The sequence below is a fragment of the Nymphaea colorata genome, chromosome 1, assembly GCF_008831285.2.
Source record: "Nymphaea colorata isolate Beijing-Zhang1983 chromosome 1, ASM883128v2, whole genome shotgun sequence".
Lineage (NCBI taxonomy): Eukaryota > Viridiplantae > Streptophyta > Magnoliopsida > Nymphaeales > Nymphaeaceae > Nymphaea > Nymphaea colorata.
Genome location: NC_045138.2, coordinates 34,575,806 through 34,586,885, shown reverse-complemented (window position 1 = coordinate 34,586,885; position 11,080 = coordinate 34,575,806). Strand labels below are relative to the sequence as shown.

Sequence of the window (11,080 nt, the reverse complement as noted above, 5' to 3'; positions counted from 1 at the left end):
ACTAGAGTCCCTCTCCCAATAATCTCGAATCATGAAGCATATATAACTAAAAAGAATGTACAATATTAAAAAGTCATGTCTGTCACGGTATGACGCTTGCCTGCCTCCCTATCCATTAATTGGTTAAATATCATCCATGTTCCATCCAAATGAGGAGAGGCGCGAGCTTAATTTTGAAGTAGTTAGGAGTGAAAAGAATCCGGCACCAGTTAGAGGAAGAAATAAGAGACAATCTCCTCGGCCGTTGGATTTGTGGCATTCTTGTTGTTGCTGTTTTCAACAGAAAAAGTCAAAATCATGCCTACTTTCTTTCTTTTGGGTTTTCAAATTGGCGGTCCTCTCCTGCTGCCTCTTTATCGATCGCTCGCCCAACTTTGGTCCCTGACAAATACGCTGCTACTCTCCAATTTAATTTCCCATCATCACTGATTAATTAATTTAATACGCCTGCTGATTACATGTCCTCATTGAATCCGGTGACCACCACCAGCAATTTGGTAGCGGCCAAGACGTTGGGGTCGCCTTCTATCTATGTCTTTCACATGTCGGTAAGTCAATGCCCCTAATCCAAGTGTGCTCCTCCTCACCTTTCCGGAGTCGTCTCTCTACTCCCACATATACATGATGTTTCCATGAAAGAAAGAGGCTTGCTTGCAGAAGAGCATGTGATGTGGGAATGGATCAGAAACCGTGCCAATTTATTTATTTTTCCCTGCTTCAGTTGTTCCGTTACTTAAAAGCAATATCAACTGATCATTAACGGACTCAATTACTTGAACATATAGAAATAATATTAAATTAAGTTATTGATCTTCCAGTCGGTGTTTGTTCTCCCTGGCGTACCCAATACATAATAACCTAGTCCGGTGAGAATACATATGAATTCGTTCCTCACATCTTAACTGCTTTCATTTTCATAAATGCTGACAACAAGCCAAGATCTGCATTGAAAACAAATAAGACTCCGTGCATGGCATCTTCGAATCTGCTTGGATTTGCAATAATCATGGACAAGTCTTTCTTCTCAAATAACCGATAACGATATGGAGGTATCAACCAATGCAAGTCAACCGATCATGTTCCTTGTTCCCCAGTTGATGTTACAGGCGTACTAATTATATCTCTTCTACATGTTGAAGATCCTACATCTTTTCGGAGATGTCAATTATGCCAATTAAGAATGATGAGGAATTTGAAAAAATTTAGTTCATGAGAATTAATATGTAATGAAAGTGTTTTGATCATTGCTACTGATTGATGGAAGTATGAATTTAATAGATAGAGAGCAGCAAGCATTTGAGACGAGAATCTTGAATCTATTCACTAATCATTTTCGATTGCCATCCCTTAATATATATATATATCCTCTCTTACCGATCTTCTTCATCTCAGATCGACTGTTGCAATTGCTTCCAAGCATATACGTTTAAGATGGAGGTATGTACATACATAGTGTTCAATATATATTATACTATAACGAATTACTGAAGTGTACGCTGGGGTCATGACACCTTTTGAGTTGAAGGCACGTAAATCAATAACCTACCTAGTGAAGTGTGGAACTTCTTCCTTAGCTAATTTGCGCGTAGAAATGAAATCAAATTAATACCGGGAAGCCGTTGGTCCGTCACGGAGATATTGAACATGTTATTTGACATTTGGATGATCTATAGATAGGATACGCTTGAGAAATTGCACACGAGTTGCCAGGCCGTAGTTTTAAGGCTTGCGGCTCACGGCAAGGCTAGCTAATATGATGCAAACCAGGGAAGATGGCTCATTTCAATTGTGGGGTCATCGTCATGAAAGTCCACGCCAATTAGCGGAACCCATGGAAGCAGCAGTGACTCAGTCATGGCATTTGATTTATAAATCAGCAAGTCAATACCAGAAACATGGGACCTTCGGCCTCGACGGAAGCCGGTACCGTTCCCCATAAATACGATCCCTTGGAAGTTTGCCCAACCAAAATCCATCTGCTGCAAAAAGAAGAAAAGGAGACTGCGGTTTGTAGCTCCATTGCCTTGTGCTTTTCTATTTTGCCTTGTACGCTTCCCCAAGTTCGACCTCTACATCTGATATGATACGGCTGCTGCCTTTCACTCCCTCCCAGTCTCAGATTTCGCCTCATTAGCCCTTCCTTCCTCGAGCATCGAGCATCGAGCATATATATATATATATATATATATATATATATATATATATATATATATATATATATATATATATATATGCGTGCCGTTGACATCCCCATTCTTGTAATTAGGGATTGTCAGAGTTTAGCTTTTCCATTAATTTCTATGGAAGCATCAGCCGATCACACAATTGACATTTCAGAAGGAGGGTCTCAAGAATCAGGATGGACCATGTACATCGACTATTTCTTGAGACAACAGAGAGGGCTAAAGGGTAGTAGCTCATCTCAGACGGGGCGCTATTCGACCGTGTCGGATGCTGCGTCTGCTGCCGCCTGGCAACCATTGACACCAAAGGCATGCAGGCGTCTGAATTTCAAGAGGAGCAAGACGGGGGAGATTTTGGATGAAGACCCTTTGGAGGACACCGCTAGCTCCAGCAGCCCAAAAGTGAGGATTTCCTAATTTCCCCTTTTTCTTTTCCAATTGAAATAGTATCTTCTTCTTCTTCTTCTTCTTCTCAATGTTGGCTTTCTTTTTCTTCCATTCATCCTTCTATAGCCAAACTTTTACAGGTTCGTTTCCATGGTTTGTCAATAGGTTAGTGGAAAAAAGAAGACACGGATTCATGCGAATGAAGAAGAAAACCATGTAATGGCTAATGCTCTCTCTCTCTCTCTCTCACACACACACACACACACGCACCTGGGGAATCAGATGGAAATTAAAGGACAGAAAACAAAAGGAATATGAACAAAATGAGAGAGCAAACAAATACGCTAGCTGCTTCATTGCTGTCATTCTAATTACATCTTTTCCTGATTCATGCAGTCCGCGGAACAGGAAAATAATTACTCATGCAATTGCTTCCCATTGCCCGCGGCGCAGGCATGGGATGGTGAAAATGAATGCGCGGAATTAAGGTCGCAAGCGAGAAACAACGCGTCGCGTTGTGCTGATGAAAATAAATGTAAGCAGCTGAATGAAAGGGGATTATGCCTCCTGCCCGTGTCGATGGTAATGAACTATATTAGATAATTGGAGTTTTTCTAAATTCTGTGCATCTCTTTCTCTCTCCCTCTCCCCGGGTTTCAATTTTTATCATAATCTCGTTCAATAAATCGAGTTCCATTATTGGTTTTCGATTTTTTATTTAAGCAGGATTCCGTTTTAAGTGATACTCTGCAAAAGCCATGTTTAGATGCACACACCATCTCACCCTCTCTCCCCCTGCGCCGTTTTTTGGTACCATGGTCGATCTTGTCCTATAAATCAATACTGCATCAAAGTTGATGGTTTTCAATTCTTTGGTCTTAAGCAGAACTTCGTTTTAGTATTACTTGAGGGCAGGATTCGATTCAGACACCACGCCATGGTCCTCACTGCTGTAATGCATAAGAGTTTCGCCCATCTAATATTATGAAAATAGAAAATGTTTCCTTATAAAATGAAGACGTCTTCTCATATATATTAACTTAGCAAGTTAATTAGTCCCAAACTATAAATGTATCAATTTGCGATTAATACAGATTGATAAACTCTATTCTAGTTGTTTGGCTTCCCGCGAGCGTTCAAGATTTCTTAGAATGGGCAGGCAGACGATGTGTCGTCATGCAAAAGGCAATCTGTGCCATAATTGCAAGAAAAGGGGGAGAGCAAAGTTAAGTTTGGCAAATCAGTGATGTTAATTATCCCCATTCTTGTTGCCCACGAACCGCAAGCTCCTGGATTCTATCTCATTCTAATAATCAAAATTAACCGGCCTCCACCAACCCCAACGACGAATCGCAACTATATTAAAAGCGGGGCGAAAATTACGCTGCCACACATGGATAACTTCAATCATTCTCCCATTCAGGTAATTGCTGCAGAAGCAAGGAATTGAAGCATTTTTATCGTCTTATTATATTCTTCACAAGACAAAATGACGGGTTGGTGATTCATCATGTAACAGAGAGAGTAGTTGTGGATATATATTATAACCTTCTATGTCCAAACCATAGTTCTGCTTCATTAATAACCGGGCCTGGCGGCTCCAGCTAATCCACCACTCCTGGACATAACATATATATACTATGTCAAGTTAATGCTCCATTCGGATCTTTGATTCATCGACCATCAGTTTATCTCGGTCATGCAAGACATTGTCGTTGTTCCATATCATGGTTGAATTTTCATGATGGGCCGCCATGAAAGTTGTGAGCCATCTGCCTAATCCCCCCAAACACGGTGACAAGATATACCTCCAACTGTCGCAATGGCAGTGATAATGCGACCCGCAAACACCCGCACGCACACCCAAAAGCATACACTCAACCGGGAAGGGCCTTCGCTAGCCAGCTAGCTGGTGGCTAGCCATAAGTTCAAACTTTTTACGGCTTTTCTCATGGTACTTGACAATCTTATACGTTGAAAGGGCTTTCACTTAAAACTTATACGATCGTGGAGGCCAGTTTAAACGAACATAACCATTAAATCTGGCATACGAGGGTCTTATATATATATATATATATATATATATATATATATATAGTCGTCGTTCTTTTCGAAAACAAAAAGAAGTCAGAATAGATGAGTTTACATATTGATTGCATAAGGGTTATGATTATAAACAGATCACTACCTCAAGTTGGAATTATGAACAGCTCATACATATGTGGACGGCGGAGTACATGTATATCCACATGACTATTGAAAAATCCAATGTTTATCATATTTTCAAAGAATTTTTGAAAAAAAATTGAAATTATCAAAATAGTTACGTCTCATATACAGTTCGGCCCTATCAAAACATATATTGGCCCCCTCCCAACTTAAAATTCTTAGGTCCGCCACCGTCCCAATGGAAAGAAAATTAAGTAATGTGAATATTTCTTCACTAGCGATGGCCGCTAGCTGCATCACATATAATCCCTTAAGCTCAAGGGTAGGTCTCAGTACATTAAATATATTGCAATCCATATTTCATTAAATAATATTGATAAAATCAGAACAACAGACAGAACAATCTGACACCGACCAAATCAGACGTGAAAATTTACGGACACTCATTAGGCAAACTGCATTGGAAGAGCAAAGGGTGACACAAATTCAGGACTTAACCACATGCCAGCAAACGAAGCATGAAAAAGAAAAAGAACTCATAGAGCCATAAGAATGAGTGGACCGACAAGTGCTCCAAAAATGGCAGCCGCTTTTCCCATTTTAGAAGATGAGACGCCGTTGTAGGAAGGAGATTTCCCAGATGGAGATGGAGATGTGGTTGGAGGATTGGTCGCTGGGGAAGTAGTAGGGGTTTGTTTGGTTCTATCAGACAACACAACCACCACGAGCTTTTCATTCTTCTTGCAGTTGTCTTCAACTCCACTAATGAAATAGAAAGATCCCGATCGGTTGAACGTGAAGGTGGTGCGACCGTCGTTGAAGGCGGCAATTGGCGTTGCCGTGTTGCAGTTGCTGTAGTCATCCCGGCTTACCTGAAGCACCGAATCGCTGCTTGATTGGTAGACGAACACTGCAGTTGCGAAGGAACGTATGAGTTAATTTCTTTCTTAAGATTGCATTTTGCTTGTTATAACCAGCCCCAAGACTGCACATATTTAGATGAAAATGAGGTGCTTCCAACCGTGCAGTCCAGCTATATTTTGCAAATAAGTCATATTAATAATCATGGCATTCCCCTGTCCTTGTCGTCGATTAATTGGATCAGGCATCAATTGGTATATGTGGTAATATGCTTCATTTGCTTAACGATGTGATCGTAATCCGGTATAGTGAGAAATTTTTTTCCCCCTCATATATATACAAGGACTAGAAAACCTATCATGTCTCCTAATTTTGGAACTACATATTTCACAGTTAGACAGTCATCTTACTTTCTGAAAGGGCGTCTGATGGCATGTTCAGCAGTGGGAAATATACTCCCAGCAAGCTGAAAAGTTTTGACGGTTATGTTCAACAGCAAAAGTATACTTGTGTAAGCTTTTGGAATTTCCGCAGTGAAAATCTGACATTTAATTCCCATTGTTCTTTACCCTTTTTGAGGCACCGTAAAAAGCCTGTCAATTTTGGATTTGACAGACAAAAATGTGGCAGTCAATAAATATATATATATATAGACGGGAACGGAGGGTGTCATGGGCAAAATTTTGACCAGCTAGGGACAGGAGGCTTATATAATGGCTAGCTGATGCCGGTGTCTCGGTGTCATGTCGAGCTCTTGGTCCCTCCTTGAGCCAGCCAACCAACGCATTAAGCTTCCACACCACATAGCAATGACGATGAAGATAACATATAATTCTAAAACTAGTGGTTGATAACATATAATTCTAAAACTAGTGGTTAGCTCATAATTAATTTTGACACAGTAAATGGGAAGTAAAAAGCAATAGTCTCTACTTACACAAAGAATCTCCAATCTGAAACCTGTTCTTCTCCGCCCACTGGTTGTAGGGGTTGGTGGTAGTGTCTTTGGGCACAGTCCATCCTTGGGAGCCTCCAACCTGGAACTCTCTGGCGGAAGCTTCACCCAGGAAAACCAATACACCTAGAAGAAGCAGCGTATGGTTTACTCTCTTTGCTATCCCTGCCATTGTTTTTCTTTTCTGATAGGTGTAAAAGGAGAATATATGTAGGACGGAGCAAATTAGTCTCAAAAGGAGCTGAGAGCGCAAGAGGAAAGCGGGAAGCTTAGGTGTTGATGGTTGGGAGCTGAGTTTTATGGCTTTAGTTGGCAGCCTTCTTATAGACTCTGCAGTGGATCGGCTTAGTTGTGACGACGTTGCTGTCTTAATGATTGCTTTTCCTTTTGCGCAAAAATGAGGATGCCTTAGCCCCAACTTCCAGTATGCGACGACCACTTTATTGGCGTCACACTTGGCTTTAGCATCTGCTTTTGCCTGACATCCTGCCCCATCATATCTTGCTTCCCACCCTCAAGAATATGCATGCCTTCCTTCCTGGTTTTGCTGACGGATTTCCGGTTGTTCTAGTCACTAAACATGGAACGAGAAGAACGTATTAAGATGCAACCCTCTAGCTAGCTACCTGGTAGTTATAACTGTAAAGATGAGATACTATTCTTCCTGTCCTTCATTTAGTATGCAAAAGAATAGTATAACAGATAGGACGCTTGCCTTTTTGAAAGGAAGGAGATCGATGGATTTCTTTCTTGAGATCCAAGATAAAGATGAAAAAGCAGACATAGCAAGTACAGATAGACTATTAATGTCCTACGATCAGTTCTTTACAACTCTTACGTTGATCACCTATCTAGGATTGTTGGGTACTCTTTACCAAGTCGATGAAGGTAGTTGTGAATGTTAGTTGGGCTATGAACAAACTCAACATTCACCTTTAAGCACCACTTATACATGTTAGATATGGATGTGCGTTTTCCGGGAAAGAAAAAGATATGGATGCCATTGAGCGACGGGTGGCTTTAAAAAGAACAGCGATGTCGATCTTCCTGGAAAAGAAAAAGGTCTCGGCTCATACACAGCTAGCAGCAGTCCCTTTATTCAGCACCACCTATATTTAAAGGTAATCCGGCTTGCCGTCACTGAAACACGCGCGCCGTCAAAGTAAAGTGGAGCCACCGATTCTTGCATATGCAATGTAATCGGAGGGTCACCGGCTCCCTGCAACTTACCAAGTAGAGCTTGAATGTGTGGGCTGTTGTTCTTCCTTCTTTTTTGGTTTTAATCTTGATCATCGCATGGCTTTTAGGTGGATCTGGACTCGCAATGGCTGCTCCTGAAGTAAAATCCACGCCCCACATCAAACTTTGAGAATATCCAAATTAAATTCCCTTTATCTCGAGAACTATGGGGCGTCCGATCGAATACTCCCTTACCTTGTCCATTATCCAAGTGCCCTCTCAGTTCTCACGCCTACAGTTTCATATGATTTCCTACATTTGGGTCGTATTAAAGTTTGTGAAAGAAGAGAATAAGAGAGAAAGGAAAACGGGAGGAGAGAAGATAATGATTTTATTGATGGTTGACTGCCCAATATATAGCCTCTTTAACATTAGCCATATACATAGAAACCTCAAATCTCTAAATAAGATTTCATAAGAAGATTGTTTTTCCTTATCTTGATAAGGCACGACTTTTCAACACTCCCCTTCAAGTTGACGCTCCTAAATTGCCAAGCGCCAACTTGCTTCTTAAATTGTGGAATGCTTCTCGTCCCAAGGGCTTAGTAAACATGTCCACAACTTGTTTAGTTGTGAGAACGAATTGAGTTTGGATGTCTCCATTCTGAATCTTATCTCTCACCACATGGCAATCAATTTTGATGTGTTTTGTTCTTTCATGGAACACCGGATTGGCTGCAATATGCATTGCAGCTTTGTTGTCACAGAATAATGTCATAGGCTCTTTGTGGACGATCTCGAGATCTTTGAGTAATTCCTTTAACTAAATAAGCTCAAATGTGGCAAGAGCCATATACCTGTATTCTGCTTTTGCAGATGATCTAGAGACTGTTGTTTGTTTCTTGGTTTTTCAGGTGATATGACTATTCCCAATCATGGTGCAGTCCGCTTGTAGATTTTCGTGTCATTGGACATGAAGCCCAATATGAATCACAATATGATTTAAGCTGAATCGGCCCCTTTGATGACATCATAACTCCATATCCAGCAGTTCCCTTTAGATATTTCAACAAACGGTTCATGGCTTCTTTATGCGGCACTCGTGGTTGACTCATAAATTGGCTCAAAATGTGAACTGTGTGAACAATGTCTAACATTGTTATGGTTAGATATATTAATTTTTCAATCACTTTTCTATAATGATTTGGATCTTTGAGGATGTCCCTCTTTTCGTTGTCAAGCTTTTATGTGTTGTTCCATAGGTGTCTCACATGGTTTTGCTCTCATGTGCCATCTTTCATGGAGTATGTTGAGAAGATATTTCTTTTGAGATAAAAAGATATCATCTATAGACTTATCTAGACGACATGTCATTCCTTCCTCTTATTGTCGACTAAACCAAGAGGTAACTGCATATAAATTTCTTCCTCTAGATCACCATGTAAGAAGACATTATTAACATCAACTTGAAAAAGGTGCCACTTTTGAATAGCGGCAAGAGTCAAAAGACATCCAATAGTAGAGACCTTGGCGACGGGAGCAAAAGTCTCATTGTAATCAACTCCTTCTGTTTGTGTATACCCCTTTGCAATAAGCGGGCCTTGTATCGTTCGACAGAGCCATCATATTAGTATTTGATTTTGAATACCCATTTGCAGCCTATGGGAACTTTGCGAGGAGGAAGATTCGTGACAGTCCAGGTATGATTGGCTTTTAATGCATCAATTTCAGCCTTCATGGCATCACGCCATCTAGGGTCCTGCATGGCTTGGGCAAAAGATGAAGGTTCACATTGATCAAGGAGGGTAGACATGAAACACTTGTAGTTGGAATTGAAGTTAGTGATAACAAGACATTGTGCAATCGGGTAACGAGTACCTTTTGTGGGGTTTGTCCCCTCACTCTTCAACAAATGGTTGAAACTGAGCAAGACTGAGAAGCATTTGTAGTCCTTAAGATGAGTTGGTATATGTTTAAATCGCATAGTTCTGCGAAGCTAGACTGAATCACCATGAGTAGGCTCCATTGATTGAGGAATGGGATTAGGATTGGTCTCATCATGTAGATTGAATGGGGTATTGTTAAGAGGTTTGCTTGGGTTTGAAAGAAACTCATGCTCACCTTATACATAGTCATTGAATGGTAAAGGAAGAACCACTTGTTCATTGTCCCTAGTGTGCATTTCATTTTTATATGGAAAATGATTTTCACAAAATCTGACGTCTCTACTGGTGAACAACGACCCACTTTCAAGATCATAAACCTTGTAAGCTGGTTGACCATATGGATATCTAAGAAATATGCATCGCCTTCCCCTTAAGTTAGACTTGTGATTTTTATGAATATTGTAGGCATTATATAAACATCCAAAAGCACTCATATGTTTGTAGTTTGGTATGTGTTTGTATAAAACTTCCCCTTAAAGCACTTGATGGTAATCTATTGATAATGTAAGGAGCAGTAGTGACACATTCTCCCCAAAATTTTATGGGTAATTTAGCTTGAAAAATCAATGCTTGTACCATGTTTAGGAGGTCTCTATGTTTGCGTTCGACCACACCATTTTGTTGTGGTGTCACAACATAACTATGTTGAAGATCATTTCTTTTTTCATGGAGAAAGTTATTCATTTCTTATGAAAAGAATTCAATCCTATTATCACTTCTAAAAATTTTAATTCTTGTTTGAAATTGATTTTCAATAAATGCGACAAAATTTTTAATGACTCCAAAAACTTCAGATTTATATCTCATAAGATAAATCCATGTAGATTTAAAAAAATCATCAACTATGGTTAGAAAATATTGTGCACCAGTCAATGAAGGCGTATGATAACTTCCCCACACATCACACTGAATTAAGTAAAAGGGAGCATATGTTGAAATAGTACTGTTTGGAAAAAGAAGTCTATGTTCTTAGCAACAAGGCAAATATCACATGCATCGACATATTTAAAAATGTCAATGAGGTTCAAACAAGATAAAATAGAAAGTTTGAAATCAGAAGCATGCTCGAGACAAAGATACATGGAGCTGATTTGGTGGCAGCTAGGTTTACGCTGAGATTTGTTTCATCTAAGACATACAATCCATTCTGCAATCTACCCATTCCAATCATAGTCGTCGAGTGACGGTCCTGCACCACACAAGAGTTCTCGTTAAATTTTGTTTCACATCTTGAATCACTACAGAGTTTAAGAATAGATATCAAGTTGAATGCAAAGGGAATGCAAAGGTAGGAACATAAAAGACATTTTTTAGTGTTATGTTGGTTTGCAAATCTATGTCACCTATATGGGTGACGTTGGCTTTAGACCCATTTGGCAGACTGATTGGAGGGTGGCTGG

The 11,080-nt window shown here is 40.0% G+C and overlaps 2 protein-coding genes across 2 annotated transcripts; one reads left to right on the top strand and one right to left on the bottom strand.

Annotated features, from left to right (window-relative positions):
• Positions 1-2,283: 2,283 nt before the first annotated feature.
• LOC116246317 (uncharacterized) lies at positions 2,284-3,173 on the top strand. The gene is made up of 3 exons (XM_031618148.2): positions 2,284-2,585; positions 2,736-2,786; positions 2,967-3,173. The coding sequence occupies exons 1-3, from the start codon at positions 2,301-2,303 to the stop codon at positions 3,171-3,173; spliced, it is 543 nt and encodes a 180-aa protein (XP_031474008.1). The 5' UTR covers positions 2,284-2,300.
• Positions 3,174-5,083: 1,910 nt separating this feature from the next.
• On the bottom strand, positions 5,084-6,863 carry LOC116266039 (mavicyanin-like). Its single transcript, XM_031647110.2, has 2 exons — positions 6,538-6,863; positions 5,084-5,649 (listed from the first exon to the last, which is right to left on the bottom strand). Exons 1-2 carry the CDS (start codon positions 6,725-6,727, stop codon positions 5,276-5,278), a joined length of 564 nt encoding a protein of 187 aa, XP_031502970.1. The 5' UTR covers positions 6,728-6,863; the 3' UTR covers positions 5,084-5,275.
• Positions 6,864-11,080: the final 4,217 nt, after the last annotated feature.